General features: G+C 52.0%; 1 protein-coding gene across 13 annotated transcripts; it reads left to right on the forward strand.

The window, feature by feature from the left end:
* Positions 1 to 43: 43 nt before the first annotated feature.
* LITAFD (LITAF domain containing) lies at positions 44 to 26,576 on the forward strand. 13 transcript variants are annotated; one of them, XM_057314793.1, is made up of 12 exons: positions 44 to 328; positions 478 to 641; positions 771 to 875; positions 11,063 to 11,191; positions 13,601 to 13,705; positions 14,484 to 16,248; positions 16,599 to 16,706; positions 19,576 to 20,073; positions 21,627 to 21,728; positions 22,938 to 23,073; positions 23,262 to 23,387; positions 23,619 to 26,576. In XM_057314793.1, exons 8-11 carry the CDS (start codon positions 19,959 to 19,961, stop codon positions 23,368 to 23,370), a joined length of 462 nt encoding a protein of 153 aa, XP_057170776.1. In that variant the 5' UTR covers positions 44 to 328; positions 478 to 641; positions 771 to 875; positions 11,063 to 11,191; positions 13,601 to 13,705; positions 14,484 to 16,248; positions 16,599 to 16,706; positions 19,576 to 19,958; the 3' UTR covers positions 23,371 to 23,387; positions 23,619 to 26,576. The 13 variants fall into 13 exon arrangements, 10 of the variants coding, with proteins under 10 accessions (XP_057170776.1, XP_057170775.1, XP_048080508.1 ...); XM_057314792.1 differs by lacking the exon at positions 23,619 to 26,576 and adding an exon at positions 9,363 to 9,565 and having other exon boundaries at positions 11,060 to 11,191; positions 23,262 to 23,401; XM_048224551.2 differs by lacking the exon at positions 23,619 to 26,576 and having other exon boundaries at positions 771 to 990; positions 11,060 to 11,191; positions 13,605 to 13,705; positions 23,262 to 23,401.

The raw sequence follows: 26,576 nt of genomic DNA on the forward strand, positions 1-26,576 counted from the left end.
CCAGCCAGTGGGGCGGCGGGTCCAAGCAGCGGAAGGCCAGGGGGCGGGGCGCGCGGGGGCAGCCCCGACGGGACCTTTGTGTCCGCGCGCGGGACTGGCGGGAGCGCGGCCCCACGCCCCGCGGGGGAGCCGGGGGAGATGCCTCCGGTGCTGCACGTAAGGTCGGCAACCCCCCTGAGGAGTGGAGGGCCCGTGCTGGCCCCTCCCCTAACCAGCCGCTGCAGGTCCGGCCCGAAGCTGACCCTCGCTCCAGAATCCGGAAGGCCCGGGACGCCTCCATCTTGACGGAGAGAAAGAGCTCCAGGAATGTCGAGGAGTGAAAAGAGAGGTAGAAGGGAAACAAGCCAAGAACTGAAGGGAAGAAAAGAGGGGAAGAAAGGGGGGCAAAAGGAAAAAAAAAAAGCAAAGAAACAAAACAAAACAAAAAGGGAAAGCTATTGACTTGTTCTCGTTTACTTAATTTTCGGTCCCTCCTAGAGTCCTTGAGTCCCCTGTCTGTGCAAGTAAATGACAAGACTCTTGTGTGACAGAAGAGGAAACTGAGGCACAGAGAAGTGACACCTCCCTGCCCTCACCTCGTCACAGCACTTCCCAGCAAGAGGAGCCCCTAAAAGCCAGCCCAGCCCTGGACCGAGGCTCAGGTTGGTGGAAGGTGGGGGAGGGATCCCGGAGCTGTCCTGGGCCTCTAGGCCCTGCTGAAGCCCACCAGCTGTGCCTGCCTCTCAGTCTCTCCTTTTCTTGCCCTCCTTTCCTTCTCTGATCCACTACAGAGAAGAGACCACAGCAAGAAGACAGCCGTCCACAAGCCAGGAGAGTCCTGCACCAGGAACCGAATTGCTGGCACCTTGATTTTGGACTTCCCAGCCTCCAGAACTGTGAGACGTCTATTTTTGTTGCTTGGGCCGCCCAGTCTGTGGCGTTTGTTACAGCAAGAGGAACAGCGTTTCTCTTCCTTCTCAACTAATCACAGTCTGAGAATTTCACACCCAGGTTTGGTGCAGTTCTGGGCTATAGTCATTCCCTGGGTGTGCCGTCCACACCAGGCTCTGGGGTGCTGAGCATCCAGAAGTAAAAAGTGCCCACCCAGTCCCCGCCCAGGAGGAGTCATCTCCTTTTGAGACAGCAGGCCAGTGGATAAGGAGGATGCCAGGTGGTGGGCTGGATAAGCCTCCCTGGCTCAGTGAGGGCCTTGCCCTCAGCCCTGTCAGACAAGACAGATCCCAGGGAGGAGTTCTCTCTCCCAAATTGTTACAGCTTGAGCCTCCTGCGACTCGAGACCTCAGCCCACCATCCGATGGCACTAGCCTAAGGGCCAGACCTGAGCCAGCAGCAGATGAGATCTGACCTAACTTTTCTCCCCAGTAAGGACCAATTATCTATTCAGCCGCCTGAGAAATATTTATTGCACCTGAGCTCTGTTACAAGCCTGGGACTACAGAAAACTCATGTGGGTTCTGACTCCACCCCAGAGGCTTATAGTCTAATAAGAGGGGAGGCAGATGTTAAACCAGTAATCACAATGGTATAAAAATCCCGCCATACCCACAGCAGGGACAGTAACGGGGATGGAGAAGCCAGAAAAGGCTTCTCTGGAAAGTGCTGGTTGACCTGAGATCTTCTGGAAGATCAGGAATTAAACAGACAAAGGAAAGGACATTCCTGAGAGGTTAGAACAAGTGCAAAGGGCCTGAGGCAGGAGTGTGCTGGGGCTAGGACTCAGGGAGAGCGGAGAGGGAGTGAGTTGCTGTGGCAGGAGTCTAAATTTATGGGTCTCCATGAGGAAACTTCATCTTGAAGACTGCTGGCAGCCAGGTAAAGTCTAAGAGCAGGGATGAAGTGGAGACTCCTCTCCCCAAAGTATAACTCATGTGGTTTTGGAATACAGGTGAGGTTCAGTGGGCTGGAGTCCGGAGCCGATGACCAAGAATTCTCCAGACGTCTTTGGTGCAAAATGGTTTATTAAAGCACAGGCACGGGACAGGACTCATGCGCAGAAAGCTGCTGCCCCAGGGTTGTGAGGGGCTTGGGGGAGGTAAAGAAATAGGGAGGTTTCTGTTAAACAAGAGTCACAGGATACCGGAGACCTTGCCATTGTCAAGTTAAGGTTGTTTTTCCCTCTAGCAAGGCATTAACATTAAGATAGTTGGGAGCTTCCTGGGGGAACATTACACCTGGCCCGCTTCAAGTATCCATGGACTGCAGATTATAAAGACATTTAATTGTATCTACATTTCCTTCTGGAAGCTAGGTCATTGATAGAAATGCTTTGTTCTTGTAAATCCGCTAAGACATTAGTAAACTGAGGGAGACTCAGGTTTTGCAGGATTGTGATCTCTCCAGGTTAACTGTTTGTTTGTCCTTTCCTTCGCTTTAGGGCAGCCAGAAGTGCGTGAGGAATGTCACAGTATATCCCATGGGGAGGGTGTTGAGGGGTGTCAGCTTCTGTTTTCCTCAGCTTGCCTTCTGTTCCCTCATTTCCCCCCTGAACATTTTTGACCCTTAAATCTTAAACGTTGTTGAAGATGGAAGGTCTCATTTTCTGTAATGTCTTCCTGCTGCATAGGGGTGTAGAGATGTCCCTACCTCTGAGTCAATATTGGTCAGTTGGGGAACTTACAGGAGAGTTAAGAAAGGCGAGGCAGCTGAATCCAGTGAGGTCGACACAGATGAACCTCCTTGAGTAGAAGGGATCATCTGTCAGCTGGAAGTTATGGCCATGGAGGAGGCTTGACATGAGGAAGGGAGATTCCGGAAATGACAAAAGAAGGTTAATATTGTAACGAAAAAGAGAAGTCTGAATAAAAGATCTTTGATAGTTGACCTTTGATAATTTGCCTCCAGTCCAGGAGTTTAAAGCAATCGCTAAAGGCAAGAGATCGTTTAAAGGGCCAGTTTGAGTATCCTTAGCAGTTAGAAACCAGCAGTATTTTGTGGTAATCAGGACTGCACGCACAGCCTTCTGTTTTCATGATAGTGCAAGGTCTGCCTTGTGTGACCGTTAGAACTTCTAATGCCATTCTGTTTGGTGAAACTGCTTCACGTATTTGTAGTACTTTAGTATTTAGTAGAGAAATGCTATTTTGACTGTCTTTTAGGGCTTTGACCATGTACTGAAGAGTTTTCCTGTGTCAAACAACATTCTCCAGTCTCAAAGAGGTAACAAGGACGGTTGCTAGGTGGTCATACCAGTGAGACACAGAACGTGTCCACCATGGTTTTAAATTTCGAAGGTTAGCTGGCTTGGTTATGGTTTTCATGATGCATCCAGGCAGAACCCAAGAGTACAGGGCCTTTCCAGCCTGGGGGAAGCCATGGACACAAGTCAGAGCCACATAGCCACTAGGCCCCATCAGAAGATAGTCATCTAATTCTGGGTTCCTTTAACTGCAGTCACTATATCAACCGCTATTCAGTTCCAGTTTTGGAGGGCCGTCTTTTGAATTTGTGTAATAAGAGGCAGTCCATTGTCGCTTTGTAGGGACCAAGGGAGTCCAAATCTAGGGACGGTTTTTCTTCACAAAGTTTTTGTCACCTGCATGGCCTTTAACCCAAATCAGTAGCCTGGTATAAACTCTGTATTACCTTCCATTGATTATTTTAGGTATAAAGATTGTTTCCTTCATTATTAACAAGCCAGTTCTGTGCATTTCTTGGTCTGAATAGGCTGGACTTACGGACCTCATTGGAATTAAGACTGGTAAAAGACTTAATATTCGTTTATTTTGTACTGTGTGCTTGGCCGCAGGGTCTAGTGAATTATTTCCTTTAGATTCTAAGGTCAGGGGCGCCTGGGTGGCTCAGTCCTTAAGCATCTGCCTTCCGCTCAGGTCATGACCCCGGCATTCTGGGCTCCCTGCTCAGTGGGAAGCCTGCTTCTCCCTCTCCCCCTGCTTGTGTTCCCTTTCTCGCTGCCTCTCTCTGTCAAATAAATACAATCTTAAAAAAAAAAAAGAGAGAGATTCTAAGGTCGTATCCGTTGATGTCCTTTGAGGTGAATTACAACTACTTTCTTAGGAAGGTGTACGGCCGTAAGAGTGATAATTTCAGGCCCATATTTGATTGGGGAGTTATGGCTTGATAATAACTTCTTTTCTTCCAAATGGCTCCGTGAGCATGTAGGACTAGGGACGCATATTTGGAGTCAGTATAAATACCAATTTTTAAGGCTTTGGCAATTGCAAAGCACGAGTGAGCCCTGTAGTGTACCCCGCTTTTCTTATTCCCTTTTCCATGAATCTGTTGCCGTCAGTAAAGCAACTGTCCTCTGTATTTTCACTAGGGGCATGTTTTAACTCTGGTCAGCTGGCATAGACAGAATCGATAACCTCTGAACAGTTACGTTCTATACTACAGAATTGTGGTGGTCAGGTGCAGGCATAAGGGTAGCTGTGCTTAAAGTCTGACAGGTATTTCAGGCTTATCTATAAGCATAGCCTGCTAATAAGTCCACGTCCTATCAACTGTTGGTGGCCTTTGGTCTCCAAGACGTTCTGGACCTGACATGACGTCATTACAGTCAGGGACTTTGCCATAGCGAGCTTTTTTTTTTTTTTTTTTTTTAAGATTTTTTATTTATTTATTCAACAGAGATAGAGACAGCCAGCGAGAGAGGGAACACAAGCAGGGGGAGTGGGAGAGGAAGAAGCAGGCTCTCAGCAGAGGAGCCTGATGTGGGGCTCCATCCCACAACGCCGGGATCACGCCCTGAGCCGAAGGCAGACGCTTAACCGCTGTGCCACCCAGGCGCCCCCTGCCATAGCGAGCTTTAAGGCCCCTTTTACGGAAGGGCTGTTGTTTGCTTGCCTGAAGTCTCGACTTGTAACTGTGCCTCCATAGAGGTGGCTTCCAGGGCAAATAAAACCTATGAGGGATGAAGCCACTAAGAAGCCCTCTTTGTTGGAGGTCTAGCCTTGCTGTCTTAATTAACGAGGAATCACTGGCAAATGGGGAAAGACTTCTCAAGAGATAAGGGCATCCCCAGATCATCATCCAGTCCAGTCAGAAGGAAAGTGGGGTCATCCATTATCTCCACAAGCCCATAGTTAACCCTATGGAGTGCGGTATGCTCTGGCTTTTAAGGAAGGACTTTGTAATCCCAGCCACATAGAATTGGTCAAGGTGATAGCTGAGTTATACAATTGTTGGGGAATCTATCCCATTTCCCAGTTGTTTGAATAATCCTATGCCCATGGGGTCCTGTTATTAGCCCCACAGAATAAAAAGCATGAAGATTATCATGTATACATGAGCTGTTGTGTAGAAATAGAAAGCTGTTTCTCTGAAGTTTACCTCAAGTTTGTCTAGCTTAGGTAAACAGACATTTAAAGACAATCAGACCTAGAATTTAACATCCACAAAAGTATTGTTAATAAAACAGTTTTTCTCTCTAAAACAACCCTCATTTTTGATCAGAGATAGCCAAATCAAGACTAATTTGTTTGCAAAACAAGTCCAGTTTTAACAAACTTGGTGTAATTATTTGCGTGAGCTCAGCAAGAATAGTGATTGATCATACAGATCTTTTAGAATCTGCTTTGCTGGAACTTTTTATAAGGAATTTCTAGGTTGAACTTCTAGTAGTCTCTTCAGGCCAGAAGCCAAGCCAAGTACTTGCCATCAGACATGCCTGCAATTCCTGTAGATGTGGGCAGATTCCACGAGGTCCCCAAAGTATCCCGAGGTTCCTGCACCTGCCAGAAAGTGACATCCTCTACTCACCTGGTGAGGCTGCTGGGAACTCTGTAAGCAAGGTATCAGGTCAACATTTCCAAGGGGCTTTATGGCTCCAGGTTTCATAAAGTCAGCCTTAGTTCCTTAAAGCTGTTTGGTCATATCTGAGTCTATGCATGTCTCTCAAATGACATTCCAGTCAGAGCCTTGGTAAAATAACCGATGTTTCCAGTGGTGTCCTGTTACAAGCAGAAGATTCTTACTGAACTTATACAAATGACCATGGTTGCTGTGGAAGAAAGAATACTTACTGAGACCCTTTTGAATTTTGGAGGGTTTAGATAGAAAAGTTAACCGCTTTAATTTGTTTAATTATTTCTGTATGTCACAGATGTCTTGAGACAAAGTTCTCTGGAAGAGCAAATATTAGAAAACCAGCAGTTTTTTCAACTAAGAGTTGGAAAAAACTATATTTTTCCCAATTCACTTAGTCCCATGTTACTATTTCTTGTTTAGTTTGAAGGCAGTTTTAGTTAGTTCTGGAAATTCTTAGGAAGTCAGGTTATTTCTGTGACACATAACACTTAGTTGATCAAAATATCCAGTGATGATCTTGTATTAAAACTTTAGGAATTGCATATTATCTCTGGAATAGTTAACAGCATTTACCCAAGTGTAACCTAAGGCTTATCATTTGTTATGATAAGTACTTCCGGGGTAACTTAGCATACCAAAGAAAAAGGCCTAATGAGTTGAGGAGACTTCATTTACAATTTAAATCTTGGGAAGATTTGTTAAAACCTTAGAAAGTTTTAAAGCGCGGGACTAAAAAGGATTACAGGTCATTACAAAAATTATTTTTATTTAACCAAGGTGACAATAAGAGATTTGAAAGGCAAGTATGTAGGGTTCTATAGTTGTTAGCAAAACTTAGCTCCTTTAATACTGAGAAGTTTTAACCAAGTAATGGAAAACCTGGTAAAAGACAAAACCTATATAGAAACTGGCTTTCTGGACAGACAAAAGAGAAAAAAAACTTTGTTTACATTTTCTTATCCAGAGCAGATGAACAATTCAAGAAACCTTTGTTCTTTTGAGCAGAGAATTTCAGTCGTCTACCAGTGTACTTTCAAATCCATTCATTTCAATCTTAGTCCGTCCTGACCACACCTAAAATTCCTTTCCAAAGATTTCCCTTCGCAAACCTTTTACAACTTTCTTTTGCATTCAGATTTTGTCCCCATGCCATCTTTCCAAACAGTCATCTTATATGGACAAAAGTACCTTCTTTTCCCTTCAACAAAAAAATACATTCCCCTTGCTTATATCTTTCTTACATCTCCTACTTTTCTACGTACAGAGTTGCTTCCCTCATTTCCATAGGTCTTAATTAGACTTTTTAAAAATATTTTATTTATTTATTTGACAGGGAAAGAGCACAAGCCGTGGGAGCAGTAGATGGAGAGGGAGAAGCAGGCTCCCTGCCGAGCAGGGCGCCCGACCCCAAGACCCTGGGATCATGACCTGAGCCGAAGGCAGATGCTTAACCAACTGGGCCATCCAGGCGCCCCAGTCTTAATTACATTTAGCAGAATTTTGCATTCTTGAGAAACCTTAGTCTCTGGTGAAAACTCAGTCGTAACCAGTTGTGAACTGCTGCAGCAAAACTTGGAGACGGCAAATTTGTGAATCAGTTGGGCAAAGCATGTTTACCAACAGACTCAAATATCCTTAGTTTTTTGCAGTAAGTAGTCAGAAGTACAAACCTGCGTCCAGGACTCAATGCTTTTGCACTTTGTTCTGTTTGGAAAAGACCTAGATGTCCAATGAATTCAATTCCATTTATCATCCAATAACTTCAAGGTTTCAGGTTACCAGAGACTTCTGAAAGCTATTTTAACAATTGCCCCTGAACACGTTGGTGAGACAGCCATCGTTTCAGTCATCTTTTTACTAACAGCTTGAAACAGAAATAACACGAGTTGGCTTGCCCTTCAGTAAACCTCGATAGAATAAGTTTCACATTTAGTGCTGATAACTTGACAGACCTGTCCTTCTTAATTAAACCGACAAACTCAACTTCGTTTGAATACCAAACGCTGTTCCACCTGGGTCCTCTCCATGTTCGATTTTTACCTGAGACGCTGGTGGGGAAATCTGGAGCGGGGGGTGTTGAAGTCCGGGCGGTGCTCCTCTCGTGCCTTGACAGTGAAGGGAGAGGGAGCCGTGGTGCCTGAGGCACCGAGGATGGCACAGAAGCCAGTCATGGAGGCCGCACCCCAAGTGGTGCAGAAACAGCAGAAGCGGGAGGGGGACACAGAAGAGGCCAGGTGCTGCCAGAAGGCAGAGAAAGGGTTCCCGGTTCTAGAGGTCAGCAGCTCCAACAGAGGAGCAGACGCCCTGTCTTCCCGCCAACAAGGGGGACTAGGCTGTCCATGTAAAGGCCGGAGAGGTCAGGGAATCTCCCCGAAACAAAGGGAGTTTCGGCAGCTTGCTTGGGAATATTCTTGAAGTCCCAGTCCCGAGGGAGGCTAACCACAGATGACTCCAGTTACAGCCATTAACCCAGGAAATGAGTGAGGGAGGAGCCCCCATGTCCGTTAGGAGGAACAGTGAGAGAGTCCGAGTCCCCTTTGCTAGGAATGGCCTGCGTTTCCTCCATCAACCTGGGTGTATTCGGAGGCCTATTTAGATAATTACAGTTAATAACGTTCTGCCAGAGGCCGCTGGGGTGCTGGAGTAGAGCAACAAAGGCCGAGGTACGAGCAAGAAGGAACCCTAGGTCCATTCGCCCTGCTCCTTGCAGAAGAGATCTCACTGACAGATCCCACTGAGGCCGTGCAGTGTTAAGGGAGATCTGTACTTTCCTAAGTGTTGCAATCCGAATTGATTCCAATGGGTTAAAAGTCATCCCAAGGGAGCATTCTTGGGGACCGAAGAAGCTCCCATCCCATGCTAGAGAGGGTGCTAGAGAGGGTCCGTTACCAAAGAAAATCCCCTCCTAACACCCGGGTGGCATCCCACGCACAGGATATGTCAGAGGTTCCTGGTGTCAGAGTGACCCAAGGCGTCCCTTAACCAAACCACTGTGGTCACCACCACCGTTAAAGGCCCCTGTGGGAAGGAGGCCTGCCCTCCCCCCGCTTCCCCGTCATATTCTGGACTACAATGGGTGCCGGCATTTGGACCGAAATACCTCCCCTTGAAGAACCCACCATTTTAAACCCATGGAGAACATTAGAAAAGTCTTACAAGGGGAATTACCCAATTTTGTAATTTAAATAGTTAGTAGAGGGCATTGGCAGAAAACAGTAAAGGTAGAAATCCATCATGGTCTAAGCAACATTCCAACACATGAGGTCCTTACAGCCAGCTTCCCTAGGAAACGCCCCCGGGTGGTTGTAATTCCATCGGGTACTGGTTTTGGCCGGTTCCCAGTGGAGGCCCCACAGCCAGAAGCGGCTAGAGCAGGGATGTGGAAGGGATCACGTTAGATCAATCGGGAGGAAACCTCACAAGGGAGTCTTAAGATTGGCAGCTGTCCTGTGACTTAGGTGGCTGTCCCGTGCCCAAGACAGACGACTTTGTATTAGGACAGCAGTAAAGAGAGGGCATCAAGTTTCCGGGTCTTATTACCATCCCGACCAGGGTACTAACTTCCAGCCAAAAGGCAGGCTTTCTTCTCCCCATAGAGCAGCCAGGGGCTAGAGGACTGCAGCCTGACCTATCGACACGAACGTGTTCCAGTAAGACCCTACTCCTTGAAGAGCCCCTGGAATGAGAATAAAGGGAAAGGAGAGAAAGTACTCACCAAGTTTGCACCGAAGCTCCGAGTCCAGATGTAAAGGCTCAAAGCCCCATATTGGACGCCATATGATGGGGTTTTGGAATATAGGTGAGGTTCAATGGGGTGGAGTCTGGAGCCGACAACCAAGAAGGAATTCTCCAGACATCTTTGGTGCAAAGTGGTGGTTTATTAAAGCGCGGGGACAGGACTCAGGGGCAGAAAGAGCTGCTGCCCCAGGGTTGTGAGGGGTGGCTGATTATATGCTGTGGGCTTGGGGGAGGTAAGGAAAGAGGGGGGTTTCCAGAAAGTACTTTCATATTTTAAAGAAGACTCTTAGGATACCAGAGGCCTTGCCTTCATCAAGTTAGGGTGGTTTTTCCCTCTAGGAAGGCATTACCAGTACGATAGTTGGGAGCTTCCTGGAGGAACATTACACCTGGCCCGCTTCAAGTATCTGTCCATGGGCTGCAGATTATAAAGACATGTAATTGTATCTACATTTCCTTCTGGAAGCTAGGTTATTGATAGGAATGCTTTGTTCTTGTAAATTGCTAAGACATTTGTAAACTGAGGGAGACTCAGTTCTTGCAGGATTGTGGTCTCTGTAGGTTACCTATTTGTTTTTCCTTTCCTTCGCTTTAGGGCAGCCTGGAGTGCACAAGGAATGTCACATATACCCCATGGTGGGGGGGTCAGATTCTGCTCTGTCCTCAGCTTGCCTTCCTTTCCCTCATCAGAACTGTCGTCCCACCTGCCCCCCTTTCTCTTCCCATCGCTACCGCGGCCTCTTCCGTCTCACCAGGAGGAGCAACACCCTCCCATGGCTTGTGCCTCCCCCTAGTACCAGCGCCTGTGCTTGTTTTCGGTGCAGCAACCGGAGTGAGCTTTCAAAAGCATAAATCCGACTATTGCCAAAGAAAAAATGACTTATGACACTTGTTAAAACGATAAGACAAACTTTATTCAGGACTGTCGTGAAAGGTGCAGGGGCCACGGCAATGGGGCTTTGTACTAAGGGAGAGAGAGGGAGCTCAGCTCCGAATATGGCACGGAAAAGTGGGGATTTATATAGCCAAAGAGCAGGACCAGCGAGTGGGAAATCGTTAGGAGCCAGTATGGCCGGGAAGGGGTGGATTCTGGCTAAGCTGATTCTTGCAGAGGACAAAGACAGGCCAGGGCAATCAGGCACCCCCGGTCTGTGCCGGGGATGAGGGATTTGGTAAGATCTTGAGGGAAGGGGATTCTGCCTAAACCAGCTTGACAGCGTTCTTGCCAAAACCAGACTCGACAAGGACAGGGTCAGAAGCTCAGATTCCTGCCTAGTAGAGCAGAGGGCTCAGAGGGACCGAAGTAAAGTTTGGCCAGGGAGAGAATCTTTGTCACCATGTCCCTCCCCTGCTCAAAACCCTTCCGCAACTTCCTGTTGCTCTTTAAATGAAAGCCAGACTCATCTGCTCTAACACTTGGGATTGAGTTTACATAAGAGAACTCCAGTAAAGAGCATAAGCGAGTTGGAGGTGTAGATCTGTCAGAAGACAGGGGTGGATATGCTGGGGTTGATCCGGCGGGTCTGGAGTCCTGAACGCCTGGGTGTCTCTTCAGCAGGTCCCCTCTCTCGGCACCTTTGTTTTTCATCTGTGAAATGGGCACGACGTCAGCACCTCTGTCAGCAAAGGCGGTCGTGTCGTAGAAGTCAGAGAACTCATGGATGCTTAGGACACAGCCTGCTACACTGTAAGCATTATTATTATTACTTTGAAACACTTGTTGCTTAAATGTAGGTGTGGCCCTCGTAAAGACGGTAGCCACCCAGTTCTGCTCCCTACAATGTGCCCGGCACACTTGAACTTCTTAAAGCCTCAGCGCAACCCAGAGGAATTGTGCCATTCTACAAACAGGGAAAGGAGGCTCAGATAGGCAATGCAACTTACCCAAGGTCACACAGCACTAACTGGACAGGCCAAGATTTGAATGTTGCCATGTGACACCCCAAGGTGCTCATTCCCCAGGCCATTTAGACTGAATTCCCTCCCCCAGGATGTGTCACCCCACCCAGTGTCTCAGAGAGGGGCCTCCCTGGGCTGGAGCAGGGATGGGAGCTTGGGCTCTGGGAACACATGCTTCTCCCTGCCTAGTTCTCTTTGTCTCTTTAGGGCCACTGCTTCCCTGTTCCTGGTCTGCCTCCAGCCCCTGCCCCTCTGTGCAGCAGCCCCAGGCGGTCTTATCAAGTTTCAGCACTCCCTGCCCAACTTCACATCCCTCTGCTCACACCACTGCAGCTCCACCGGGTACCTCAGGGCCTTTGCACATGCTGTTCCCCCAGCTGGAAACTCTCTTCCCCTGCATCTTCCCAGGCTGCCTCTTCTGGTCACTATACCTCAAAAGAGGGGACCCTTTTCCCACCCTGAACCAATGTGGTACCCCCTGAAATGTGAGCTCCCCAGGGCAGGTGCTTTGTCTGTCTCCCGTGGTTTTGTATGCCTGACACATAGTAGGTGCTCAGTAAGTACACATTGAAGAAATAGGGGCCGCAGCAGTGCCACAGGATGCAGTGAGATCTGTCAAGGATGAGGGGCCTGACGGATGACTCGGTTTCCCTTTCTGTAAAATGGCGCCAGGAGAGCCTGCAGTTGAGAAGGAGTTGGGTGGGGAGGCCAGTGGAGGGGGTCCTGCCCTTGGCCCTGCTGCACCTGGGCTGACCCCCTCCAGGCAGCTCTCGAGGCTGGAAGCTGCTCAGGACGAGGTCCAGGTCAGCTGGTCACGCCTGCTGGCCGAAGGAGGAAAAAGATGGGCCCAGGAGCCCACCCATGTGAATACACCCCACACCCAAATGCCACGTCTGCACAGCTCTCCCATGCAGACACACACACAGGGCAAGTCCCGGTCACACAGCCCACCCCAGATGCAGGGACACACACATGTCCACGTGCAGACCTGCTCTGCACACAGACATGCCATGCAGATAAGACATGCCCCCCAACCCAGCAGGACTCACATCACGAGCAACACCAGCATCTCCCTATGTGCACACACGCAGACAGCAGCGTGCATAACCACACGCCCCCACCACACAGCTCCTGGGGCTCTCCCCCAGACCCTGAGAGCTCTCTCTTGTCTAGAAAGTTCCCCTCTCCTCCAGGCAGGCCTCGGGGGCTCTATCCCGGAGTTCTGCGGGCACGGGATGGGCGGCAGCCACCCAGGAAAGCAGTAACCCTGTCACCCCCTCACATCGAGGTGCCTGCTGTTCAGTGAGAAGGCCTCCATGGGCACCCAGGGCAGGAGAAACCTGCTTTCCTTTCGGGGCCCCCAGAGGCAGGGGGCTTGGGGGGTGAGGCATTTACAGCAACTCACACCTCCTCACATTCCTCCAGCCCCCAGCTCGCCCCAGGCTGGGGGGAAGAGAAAGCAGACAGGGTAGTTGGCAGAGCTGGAAATTCAGCTCAGAGAGGTTAGGTTATGCCCCAAGTTGACCCAGCAAGTCCCCGCCCAGGGCTCCCGGCACCCCTGCAGACAGAGCAGCCGGAAGGGAGGGCTCTGGGGAAAACCCTGCCCCGCACCTGCCCGAGAATGACAGTTACAGCTCATTCCTCCAGATTCCTTCCTCTTCCCATCACCTCCTTGCCCGAGGTGGACCCTTCTGGGAGGAGAGGATAAGCAGGAAGCAGGGTGGGGCAGTTGCATTGCCTTTTTCTTCTAAGCAGAGCCTTACTGCTCAAGAAGCTAGCATAGCCCAGAGAGGGTGAGTGAGCGGCCCAGGGTCACACAGCAGGAGAGGACCAGGGGGCTCCCAGAACCCTCAGCTGCCAAAACTCCAGGCTCATGCCATTCCTGGGATGGCCTGCCTCCGCCCTGGCTTTTATGACTCTGCGTATTAGTGTCTTGCTTATTAACATTACTAATTGCTAACGCGTTGCAAGCTTTCTACAGGCCAGGCACAGAGCTGGGTTCTTCACACGGACATCTTGCGTTCATCATTCATGCAACAGAGCTTGATTGAGCATCTGCTGTGTCGCGGGCACTGTGGTAGGGACTGGAGAGACGAATGTGAGCAAAATTAATGAGGTCCCTCCTCCCACACAGCTGGCATTTTAGGGGCAACAGACACTGATCAAGTAACCGAATACATGAACCTGTTCATTCCAGACAGAGCTCATGGGAAGAGCGTTTGGGGGCAGGAGCAGCGAGTGCAAGTGCCCAGGGGCAGGAATAGAATGGAACGTCGGCCTGCGGGAAGGATCGGCCACCAAGGTAGAACCGTCTCATGAAATTTTCCTAACACTCTTGGCAGCAAGGATTACCATCAGACCCACTGTGCAGAGAGGTGAAGATGCCTGCCCCGGGGTCACACATGGTTGCGAGTGACAGTGCCCCCACTTTAAATGCTTCCTCCTCTACGCCAGGCCTTATTCTGGGGATGCAGAGGTGAAAAATGAACAAACAAAACCACTCCTCCAGGAGTCCTGGGTCTGGTGGAGAGCTGGTGCTTACAGAGAGGCCCCGAGGAGCCCAGCTAGGCCTCCTGGCTCCCTTGTGGGGGGGGGGGGCTTTGTCTGGGTGCCGGAGACTTGGGTCTAAGCCAACTCCACCACAGTCTGGCCTCATGCCCTTTCTCCTAACAGCCTGGCCTGCGGGGCGCACAGAGCCCCGAGGGAGAAGGCCAGGCTGACTGGTGCAGCCTGGTGCTGCCCCCTGGTGGCGGTGGCCAGGATATGTGTGTGGGGGCTGCTGAGAGCCCAGCCCATCAACTCCCTCATTCATTTACCCTCAGAGGGCCCCAGTGCAGAGGCACAACCTGGATTCAACCCTGTGTGAGGGGGACAACCCACCCCCAGAACCCCCCCGAGAAGGAGGCTGTCCCCAACCCCATCCCAAGATGTATAGCCTCAACTCTATACAAGGACCCTGTTTCCCAGGGTAGGATATCCAGGGGATTTTAAGCCAGATGGGGTGGTCTGGATGCGAGGAGCATGCAGCTCACTCCTTCCTTCCTTCCTTCCTCCCTCCCTCCCTTCTTTCGCACATTCAGCCTACATTAATTGAGCACCCTCTGCATGCCAGGCGCTAGGGGGTGCAGCAAGCGTCAAATCTCAGACATCAGTACATACAGGGTGAGGACAGGCTCCAGAGGACATGCCCCCAGCCCTGCCTTGGAACAGAGAAGAGGTGGTGGTGAGCTGTCACCAGGTGAAGGCAAAAGGGACCAGGCATGTGGGCAGGAATGCTGCACCGGAGCTTTCAAGACTCGGGGTGTGGGCGCCGCAGTTACCGGTGAGGGAGCAAGAGAGATCAGAGGGACTGCGGAGGAGATGGGGCTGCATTCAGGGCCCTGCCAGAGAGGGCGTGCCCGTGATGACACCTTCGTGGGAATTAAGGAAGCGCTTCCTCAAGATGCCTTTTTCTCCCATCAGCTGAGAAACAGTTGTAATAATGCAGAAATCTGCTGTGCCCGTGATGTACGGGGCTCCTGTTAGGCCATGCACCCCACCTACGTGCCCAGACATCCGCCCCCTTCGAAGACGGCACGTTCACGGTTACCACACCTCACAGCGGACATCCTGAAAGGTGCAGCTGCTTCAGGGGAGGAAGATGTGCCGCCTGAGAGCACACTCCTAGTCTCGCCCAATTCCCTGCTGGAGCCGCCGGACGTCTGGAATAGCCATGGCCAGCAGATGGCGCTGTGGCCGCCCGGGGACAGTTGTATTGCTACCTGCACACGCTGTATATATATAAAGCAGATCCTCCCTGAGCGCTTATGCTATTCTCTCTTCCTCCATATGTTAGATTACATCGATGGTGCCCGTTCTCCCTCCTACTGCCATTGTTTTTTTGTTTTGTTTTGTTTTTTTTAAAGATTTTATTTATTTATTTGACAGAGATAGAGACAGCCAGCGAGAGAGGGAACACAAGCAGGGGGAGTGGGAGAGGAGGAAGCAGACTCACAGCGGAGGAGCCTGATGTGGGGCTCGATCCCACAACGCCGGGATCACGCCCTGAGCCGAAGGCAGACGCTTAACCGCTGTGCCACCCAGGCGCCCCCCTCCTACTGCCATTGTTAATGTAGCTTTTTGCATCCCCATCACAAAAGGGTGACCTGAGCCATTCTGCCTTTCTAGAAATGTAATGAAAGCTCCCCCACAGCCACTGGGGTTTAAATGCCCATAGTTCATGCAAACAGCAGAAACCCAGTGGTCTGCTGCCCCAGTTCCAAAGTCCTACACGAGGAAATCTGATTGGCCTAATCCAGGTCACGTTTCCACCAGATTCAATCGGCCTTGGGCACAGAGGAGCAAATAGGGCTGCTGCTGCCCATTCCTGCGGTGGGGAGAGATCCTCAGAGAAGCGATCGTGTGGCTCAAGTATGATTTTGCACATTAATATTACAGTGCTGTGCCTCATTTAAATAAGTGTGCTCTGTATCGTTTCACCATCAAATTGACATAGAAGTTATATTTGTTTTCCACTTTTAGAGATTTCTTCTTCTTTTAATCTGAGTACTTTTTGCCCCCTCCCAGTTTTATTGTAAAAAAATGTGCAGGCGTACAGAAAAGTGGATATTGTGAACACCCGCAGAGCTACCACCTCGAATCCTATACCTGTCACCATTTTGCAAGATTTGTTTTTTCACAAATGTATCTGAGAATCCTTTTGATGACTAAAAGTGAACTGCAGACATCAGCACACTTTACTCCTTAACACTTCAGCCTCCATAGATCATACACTAGAATTCAGTATTTATCTGCAGCTTTTGAAAAAGTTTGGAATGAAAGATACAAATCTGACTGTACCATTCGGTGAGTTTTGACAAGTGCGTACGCCTGTGTAATGCCAACCCCTGTCAATACGTGGGACATCTCCACCAGCCCGGAGTCCCCTCAAGCTCCCCCCCCCCTTTTTTTTTAAGATTTTATTCATTTGAGAGCGAGCGAGCGAGCATGAGCCGGGGGGGAGGGGGGCAGAAGGAGCAGCAGACTCCTCGCCGAGCAGGGAGCCAGATGTGGGACTTGATCCCAGCACCCCAGGATCACCACCCAGGCAGATGCTTCACCAACTGAGCCAGCCAGGCGCCCCATGCCCTTTCTATTAATAAGCCCACTGTTGGCAAGCACTGTTCTGATTGCTTCTGTGACTTTCGTCTTATCAGGAAGTCCATGTAAGTGGGGTCGTCCAGTACGCACTCCTATGGAAGGCTGCTTTCACACAGCGCGTTTGGGGCTCGCGTACGCGGCTGCCTGATGCCGTCTTGTCATTGGTGAGTAGTTTTCCAGCCTGTGAATATACCGGAGTTCGTTTATCCGTTCTCTTGTTTATGGGCACTAGGGTGGTTTCCGGTTTGGGACTATTTTTAATTTTTTTTAGAGAGGGGAAGGTGGGAAGGACAAAGGGAGAGGGAGAGAGAATCTTAAGCTCCAGACATGGGGCTCAGTCTCATGACTCCGAGATCATGCCCTGAACCAAGCTGGACGCTTAGCTGACTGAGCCGCCCAGGTGCCCAGTTTGGGGCTATTTTAAAGCTGCTAGGAGCCTTTATTATGTGTATCTTTTTTGTGGACAGGTCTCCCTTCTCCTGGGGAAATGCCTAGGCATGATATATCTGGGTCATAGGATAGGTTTATGTTTAGTTTTGCAAGAAACTTCCAGACTTTATATGCTCCCACTGATGACAAATGAGAATTTGGGGTGCTTGACATCTCTGCCACACTTCATATTCGTTTTTTTTACCTTAACAATCCAGGGGTGCAAGTTCCAGGAGATTGGAAAAATCACTAGTTATGTAGTCATGACAGGTATCTTTCCATCATTTTAGAAAATTCTCTTGTGCCCTTTGCAGTCAACCTTCCACTCCCACCCCAGAAGCAACCGCTGTTCTGAGCTCCGTCACCGGAGCTTAGCTTCGTCCAAGTGTTTGAACTCCAAATAAATAGAATCACAAGTTATGTAGGTCAGGGCTTCCCCCTCCCCCAAAATTATTTTTTTGATACATACTCATCTTGCCGGGTATATCCATAATTCCTTCCTTTTGCTGTTGAGCAGTATTCCTTGGTATAAATGTTTATCCACTCATCTGTTCACAGATAACTGGGCTGTTTCTAAATTATGGCAATTACACTGTTTTGGCAACTATACTATAATTATACTAAGCTACTATGAATCTTTTCATATGGGTGTTTTTTTGGACATGAGTTTTTCTCTTTCCTGGGCAAAAATCTGGGAGTGGAATTGCTGGCCACAGGCAGGCTTGTGTTTACCTTTATAAGAAACTGCAGCTTTCCAAAGTGATGCGTCATTTCGCACACCAGCAGCCTATAAGGGTTCTAGTTGTTCCTCATTCTTGACAACACTTAGGACTGTCTGTTTTTAAAAATTTAACCAGGGGTACCTACGGTTTTCACATTTCCTAGGTGGCTAGTGGTGCCGAATGCCTTCTCAGGTGTCTGTTCGCCACAGCCGTATTCTCTTTCCTGACATATGTTTGGGTTTTTGTTGTTTTTTTTTTTTTTTTTAAGATTTATTGATTTATTTGAGAGAGAGAGAGTGCAGGAGAGGGGAGAGGGTCAGAGGGAGCAGCAGACTCCCCACTGAGCAGGGAGCCCAATGCAGGACTTGATCCCAGGACCCCGGGATCATGACTTGAGCCAAAGGCAGTCGCTTAAACATCTGAGCCACCCAGGCACCCGTTTGGGTCTTTGTTGTCCACTTTCAACATTGCATTTTTAAAATTGTTGAGTTCTTTTATATTCTGGATACCTGTACTGCAAATACTGTCTTCCTGCCTGTGGCTAAGCTTTCCCCCCACTTCGTTTTTTGGGTTTTTTTTCTTCCCCCCGCGGTGTCTTTTGAAGAGCAGGTGCTTTGATGAAGTTGTCTTTCAAGTTTTTCTTTTATGGCTTGTGCTTTGTGTCCCATGGAGGAAATCTTGATATGCTGCCACATTTGTTTGTTTTCCGTGTTTTCCGTTGCTGTCCGTTGTTCGCTGTTGCTTTTTTCTTTTGTCCGTGCTTCCTTTTAAATTAGTGAAAGTAATGATATGGTTCCAAAGTCAAACCTATAAAGCAAGGCGGAGAGAGAAACTGCTTCCACCCCACCTCCCGCAGCATCAACCTTTAGTTTTTAAAGACTCGTTCTTTTATTTCGTCTTGGAAATTTTTTTTTTAGTTTGTATTTACTCAGTTCATATTTATTGAGTTCCTACATTATGGGTGGTAAGGGTCATCCTGGAAGTTATATATATCCCTCCCTTTCCTTACACGCACACGTGTGCACACATCTTATACATATATGGCTACACGGTTATAATAGTATTATGTAAATTGGTTTTTTTGCAATATATCCTGGAGAGTACACCATAATAATTTATGAAATGTATCCTCTTTTCTCATTCGCTCCTCTTTCCTTCCTTCCCCACCCTTCCTTCATTCTGGGTAGTTTCAGAGCGGCTATGTATGGACATTGGGGTTATTTCGAGTCTTTTCTGCTGTATCAAATAGCCTTGTGCCAACGTCCTTTGATACTTTCGCTGGTCTGTCTTAAGGATGGATTTCTAGGAATAGTATTGTGTGCGACTTACAGCAGATCCCCCTTATTGAGTCCTATGGGAAATCCCATCTCCCCCCAGACTTGTCATAACTGAGGGACGAGCAGGGCTGTTTGGGACATTCCCCGATATTCTGTGAGAGAGTTTACCGGCCGAGCACACAGCCCTCCCTTCGTGCCTTTGTTGGCACAAATCCTGGCCTTGTCCTTGCTGGCCATGACCCTACCTAAGGCCCCAGACCAGCTCTGGACACAGAGGCTGCCCTCTGCAATTGGGAGTGTCTCTTCTGGGCTGTTCGGCCAGTAATCATTTTGCGGCCATCATGCCAGCTTCCTTCGCAGTACCTGGGTTGTCTCTCAGGATCTTGTAACAATCCTGGAAAGCAGCATCTAGCAACCCCATTTCACGGGTGGGGGAGCCCAGGGATGGACGGCTGGAGAAAAGTTGGCGTCTTGCCCAAACTCACACAGCTAACCAGGCGAGGGAGGTGGTGGGACTTGTGCGGACACACTACATACGTGTGTCCACGAGTGCCCATGTGTGTGCTGCGTGTGTCCATATGCCTCTGTACGTTTCTCGATAACAGGTCACGACCATCCACACAGCTGGCTCTTCGCGCACATGACGAGGACTTCCCCAGAGCAGAATCACTAGCTCTCTTCGGATTCCTATTTTTAAGTCTCCAGATTGGTCCCCCCCCCCGCCCCCCGCCCCCCGCCCCCTGCCCAGACCCCTGCGTTCTGGAAACTCAGGTCTGGATTCGGCTGGGCCCCGGGGAGGGCAGTAGGTAGTGGGAAAAGGGCTGCCTCCGAAGGCTGCTCACGCCGGGCAGGAGACCCCACCCTCCTGCAGAGAGAGGAGACCCAGCCCAGCCACTGTGAGGACGCACATCACAATGGCTGTTCCACCTGAGCCAGGCCTGGGAAGAGGGAGGCCCACACTCCGGTCGGAGGGCAGCCAGGCAGCATCATGGGGACTCCTCGAGACAAGCGCTTTGCCGCTCAGAGTCCAGAACCTGACGCTGCCCGGATACCGTTGCTGGAACAAAGGACGCCCAGGCCACCAAGATGGAACCCTCCCCGAGGTGAGAGTCCCCCGAATTCCAGTGACCAGTTGACTTTGGGGCCCACAGGAAGCAGGAGAGGAGACTCTGGGTCCCCTTGCTCAACTGGGGGCTGAATCCAGTCCTCCTGCTGTCCCCTACCAACCTGGGGACCGTGTGACCCAAATGGGACAAAGTGGGGTCTCCAACATCCCATGCCCTCTCAAAGTGTTAAAAAGAAGTCAAGGAAGAAGACTATTTGCTCCCTCGTATCAGGTATGACCTGTCCCCTGCCCACCCCCATAGCCGGACACAACCCAGACTGGCTGGGGTTGGGGGGTCGTGACCCTGCTGATGAGATCTTGGCCAAGTCAATCTCTTTGGATCCACTTTCTATCTGGAAAATGGTTGAGAGGATTAAGAGCTGGTTGATGCAGGGCCCACAGTTGCTAACTCAGCTGTGAGGCCAGGTGACTGGTTACTTCTTCCCTGGCTTTCACTTTCCTCATCTATAAAATCGGTACAAAAATCAGCCTCAGATGGAGCTGCTTTGGGCACTGGGTGAGTATGAAATCTCTTCCTGGCCCCCAGGGTCTAGACTGTGGCAAAACGTGGAGAGGGGCTTCCTGTGCTCCAACTGCCCCCACTGTGGGAAGAGGCCCTGGCTGGGGCTATCCCCACGCTGCTCCCTTTAAGCCATGAGGCCCCTAACCTGGGAGACGCAGGTCCCCATGCAAAGGGTCCTTATGCTTCCCCACAGAGACACGTGGACCCCCATCCATCGACCACATAGTCACTACAATGGTGGGGTTCCCATCTTCCTCCCTCTTGAACCATGCTGTGGGTTTCCAGATCCCAGAACTCCTTGTCCAGACAGCCTTGCACCTGCCTCCAGGGTCAGCCAAGGGCTGGGAGCCGGGGGCCAGGTTGGCTGTCCACACAGTGTGAAAGACGGCCCCTTGTGGGGCAGGAGGGAGCAAGGTTGGGAGGAATGTGGGCAGGCCTGGGGCCCAAACAGTCCTCCTCCGAAGGAGTGGATGAAACACTGCCCCTCTTGGAGCTGTCCTGACCGGAGGCAGGGGGCTTCACACACAGTGGCGTGTGCTGTGGAGGGGGGCGTCCTCAACTTACATACTTACTGGGGGGACCTCAGGCAAGTTACTTAACCTCTCTGAGCCTGGTCCCCACGTCTGCAAAATTAGAATGATCCCACATGGCTGTCTCATTGATGTTTTGGCAAGAGTCCATGGAGTGAGATATATAAAAGGTTTAGCCGAGTTTGGCACATAACAAATGTTTTGTTTGTTTTTTTTGGGGGGGGGGGTAAACAGAGGTTGTGGGCCCCGTGCTTTTTTTATATCCTCAGCTTCCTGGCAGTGCCTCCAGGAAGCTCTTACATCCTAGGACAAGAGGACACATTTGGAGCCAGAAATCTCTGGATTCAAACCTCAGCTGCTCCATCTAGACTGTACAGCCACTGGCATTCATTCCTCCAGGCCTCATCTTGCCCTCCTGTAAAATGGGTGACACCTCAGGCTGGCCACGTTGTCCGCAGGCCTTGGGACCTGAGGGTGTTTCCTTTCTCTCCCCCAAAGAGCCGCCGCCGCCTCCTCCCGGTCCTCCTCCCGGTCCTCCGCCTCCAGGAACTCAGGTTCTTCCCCCGATGTACATCCAAGGCCCCCAGGGGGTTCAGTCGGGTGAGTGCCTCTACCCTTTCCCCTCCTCGTTTTCCCTGGGCTCAGACTCACACCACCGTGACCACTCGCCAAGACTCCGCGCCCCAAGGGCACCTCCTCTGCAAGCCCTTCACAGACCCGCCCCGCCGTGTAACCCCCCCAGCTGGCGCGTGCCGCCGCCTCTCTGATATGAAATCAGTGGCAGAGGGGACTGGTCCACGGGGGGCCTCAGGAGAGGCTTTGGGAGTGAAATCCTGGTAAAACCCCATTCCCTACTCAGCCGTGCACCACCCTAACCAGAGGAGGGGACAGCAGCCCCTTGCCCAGGTTCATGAGCGTGCCAAGAGACTGAGAACACTTCAAAGGTCTCCCAGGGTCAAGCGCCGCAGGGCTGGGCTGTACGTTCCCCGGGGGGGCAGGACGAAGATGACCCCCTCGTGGCTGGAGAGACCATTAGGGATGCCCATTCTAGCCACACAGTTCTTTCCTTAGCTCCCTGCCCCACCAGGGAATCTGTACCCCCGGCTGTCGAGGTTCTGGGGCTCCAAATCCCGGCTCCCCCTCCCCCCAAACCCAGAGGGACTGGCACCTGCAAAGGCCATAAGCTCCAGACAGCCTGTCCAGACCAGACCCCCAGCCCTTGGCCAGAACACAAAGCTCCCTGGGACTCAGCCACCACCAGAGCCCTCCTTTCTCCACACACCCAAGATTGTGGAAATGGCTGCGCTGTTTAAATAGCTAAACACACATTTTTTTGGCCCCACTGTGCAAATGTAAGAGGAAGACATGAGAATGCCAACAGGTGGGTTCTCGGGTTTTTTTTTTTTTCCCCCACCACGCTTCACGGTGTCGGAGCTTCTTCCCTAGGGCAGGGACTTCACAGCCGCTCTGGCTGATGGCATGGACACCTTGGAAAGGGGACAGATGAGCCCACTATCCCGGGGGGCTCGCTGATTTGTAGGGGCCTGGTTTAAACCCGGAGATGCTCACACATTCCCTGGGTCCCCTGGCCAGGGAAGACGGGGTGTCTTGACAGGGAGGTCCCTGGGTCCCAAAGGCCAGTGGCAGTGGGTGGTGGGAAATGGAACTGTGAGGGGAAGCCGGAGCCCACCCTGGGGGCCCCAGGCACGTAGGGGAGCACGGAGAACCTGCAGGAGGGCCCAGCCGGCGGCAGACACGGGGGAGGGTGAGGAGGAGGCTAGAGTCTGAGCCTCCCTCCCCCACCCCTAGCAGTGTTCACCAGGATGGGGTATGCCACCCCCATACGGTCCATATGTCAGTACTGTGGGAACTACATCATCACAGTGACCACCCCGGTCCCAGGGGTCCTCACCTGGCTGCTGTGTACAGGCCTCTTTGTGTTTGGGTGAGTGGCCCGCCCCCTTTGCCTCCGCAAGGGCCCAGAGCGTCCCCAGGGACGGGGCTGCTAGGTTTGGGGGGTGCCCCAGCAGGGTCCCCAGCACCCCTGGGGGCAGCAGGGCTAGAGCAAGGACAGAGCCCCCTACCCCCAGAGGCGGGGCCCTGGCCCACACCCCGCTGCTCCTGCGGCTGCAGGTGCTTCCTGGGCTGCTGCTTCCTCCCCTTCTGTGTGCACAGTTTGATGGACGTGAAGCACACGTGCCCCGTGTGCCAGCAAGAGCTCTTCCGCTACCATCGCCTGTGAAGGTCCACGAAATAAAGGTCCGTTAAGTGCCCTTTGTGTGTGCCCAAGTCTGTCCTGCTGGGGTCCCTCCCGGCCTGGGGAGGGTGGGGCTAGCCCTGAGGGCTCAGCAGGTCCTCAGGTAGCCACTGGTGAATGCATCTGGGCGAGCGGGGTATCCCACCCCCCTTCTCAGGCTCCCCAGCAGCCGTTCTGATCCCTTAGAAACCAGAGTGCAGCTAACTCTTTGTTTCCCGGCCCCTTCCCATCAGCTCGAGCTTTGGCAGCTCCGGGAACATCTCTGTACCTCCAGCCAGGGGGGGACGCCTCCCTCCCCATGATCCACAGCCTCACAGATCAACGGGCTTTGGCAAATGCTCGGGACAATGAGGGGCCCCAAGCAGGTGAACAGGATCCCCTCTGGGTAACACGGGGTCTGGGGTCTGCAGGGACTGGGGAGGGGCTGGAAGAGCCTACAGGGAATCCAGGGGCACAACGAAGGGAGGTGATTTTAAGATTTTAGTAAGTAGCGTCTGTACCTGAGGCGGAGCGTGAGCTCACACCCCTGAGACCGCGCTCTTCTGCCTGAGCCAGCCAGGCGCCCCGCAAAAGGGAACTTTATTTTGCAAAATAAGATGAATGTTATTCATCTTTTCAAGGAAAATGAACTCCCTATAGAAGGGGAAGGAAAGTGGGTGAATTAAGGGGCAGGGAAGACAGGGAACTGGTGCCCCTCTTGGCGCTTTATATTTTTTAAAAGAACTACATTTGCTGTGATGCTCCTTGCACCGCCCCCCAGGAGGGCAGCGTGCCCCCAGCTACAGATGGGGGAGCCCAGGCGGGAGGGCCCTCTGCCGCAGCCGCTGGGGCCGGTCTCCCGAGCATCTGACGCACAGTGCGCACTCAGGCCCCAGGGACCCGCGTCTCATCAGGACGGGGTGGGGTGCCGGCTGAACCCAGGGAGACAGGCCCCAGGCACACAACCAGGTGGCCACCCGCCTGGGCTCCGTGTCTGAAGGCGACGGTGCCATCACCACGGCGGGACACAGTTACGGCAAGGGGAGGCGAGTGAGCAAGCCTGCCGGCCACGAGCACCCAAGAGACGTCACTGGGACTGGGCCTGTCTTGGGTGTGGAGGAGCTCCACCCCTGTGCAGAGGCGCCCCAGCCACGTGGGGACAGTCAGAGGCGTGCTAGGCGTGCTGGCCCTGCTGACGAGGCCACAACCGGTCTTCAGCTGGAGCTGGCTGCACCTGCCCAACTCACCTCAAGGGTCTGTTCGGGTTCCATGCTCAGCAAGCAGCTCGCTGGTTCTGACTGGGATTCCCAGATGGGTCCGCAGACAGGAGTGTTCCGTCCTAGGACAGGGACTTGTCACGGCCCATGCAGTGCTGCTCTCGATGCCTCAGGGCACCGGGGTTCCGGGTCCTCCTTTGTTGGCCTGGCTCCGCCGTCACCGTACCCTTCTTCCAAGGCTGTGGGTCCCCGAGGTCCTGCGCAGCTCTGGCCAGCACCCAGCCGTGAGCCCATGATCAGTCCCGGGGCCTGACTCAGACTGCCCAGGGTTAAGAAAATGTCATTCGAAAACTTAAAAATCCAGAGATTCACAATGAAAACCCAGACTCTGACTTGATGCACAGACTCCTCCTCCAGCAACGGTTGGGCTAAATAATGTCCATGGTGCTCCGCCCCACCACTCCCTACTGTCCCCATGATCCCAGGGCCTCCTCACTGCCTTGGTAGTCCTGTCCCCAGATCTCACTGTAGAATCAGGCTGGGGGGTCATGGCCTCCTCCCGGCACACACCTCTCCATGAGGGCCAACTGGGCAGCGTAGCCACAAGGGCCCGGAGCTCAGAGCGAGCCCCCACCTTGGGGTCCTGCAAGCCCCCCTCACCGGGAAATGGGAACAGCCCCGCTCCTTCCACCCCAGATGGCCGGCTGGGGAGCACCTGGGAAGTGGCAGGTCGACAGCCCAGCCAGGTTGCACAACCAGTCACTCTGGGCTGCCCAGAGGCATCACAGCGTGCTCCACAGTGACGACTGTTACAAGGACAGCTGACAGTTTTCTTAGCTACTCTCTCCCACAAGCATGGCCAAAGCCCAGAGATGGGAAGGGGCCCCACCCCGCATCACAGATGCAGGCCGGACAGTGTGTTGCTGCCCAGGGGCAGGTGAGCTAAGAAGCCAGCGAGCCGGGGGGCCAACCACTCCCAGGAGCGCTCAAGAAGCTAAGCCACCTCGGGTAGCTGTGGGCACCCAGGCCAGGCTGTGCTGTGTGGGCAGAGGCCAGGAGAGAGGGCCTGTGGTCGCAGGCCGGGGGTTGAAAGCATGCACCCCGGGCAGCAGCCAGGCATGGCCCTGAACCTGTCTCTGCCGCCGGCCTGCTGTGAGGCTGACGGCAGAAAGGAGCCTGAAGGGACCAGCTCTTCACTGGTGAGGAAGGGGTTAGGTAAGCGCCAAGGGGGCTCTGAGTGTACTTTTCCCTTCCAACATTTTAACACATTTTCCTTCTAAAGATTGATTTATGAGAGAGCGAGCGAGCAAGCATACGAGAGCCAGGGGGAGCAGCAGACTCCCCGCTGAGCAGAGCCCACTGTGGGGCTTGATCCCAGGACCTGGAGATCATGACCTGAGCCGAAGACAAGTGCTTAACCGACTGAGCCACCCAGGCGCCCCCATTTTGTCACATCTTCGAGCCTCTATCAAGTCTGGCCAGATGGTGCTGTAAACACCTGCATGCCCACTCCGGAATCCACCCATTGGTGGTTCGGAGGGCAGGACCCTCCCTACGGTTTTGCTCTGACCCCTCTGAAAATCCCCCAGGGGCCTGGCTTCAAAGCCTCCCTCAAAGAGAAAGGTGGGGAAGGGCGAGTCTGCACAGGTTCCCGTTCCCGTGCCCGGTGGTAAGGCAAGGGACCTCGGGACGCTTCGTCTTTATTTAACTTTGCTTCCATCCAGTGAGTGAAAGCCCTGGAAGACTCTGCTTTCATGAAAAGGGTCAAGCAAACCTACTAGTGTTTGAGGTCTTAAGTTGAGGCTCCAAGTGAACTAACTGCTGGAACAACCCATAACATAGGGAAAATCTGGTTAGAACGGCCTTTTCCAGGGGCGCCTGGGTGGCTCAGTCAGTGACATGTCTGCCTTCAGCTCAGGTCATGATGTCTGGGTCCTGGGATTGAGCCCCCACGGCGGGCTCCCTGCTCAGCGGGGAGCCTGCTTCTCCCTCTCC

Source organism: Ursus arctos, unplaced genomic scaffold, assembly GCF_023065955.2.
Source record: "Ursus arctos isolate Adak ecotype North America unplaced genomic scaffold, UrsArc2.0 scaffold_2, whole genome shotgun sequence".
Lineage (NCBI taxonomy): Eukaryota > Metazoa > Chordata > Mammalia > Carnivora > Ursidae > Ursus > Ursus arctos.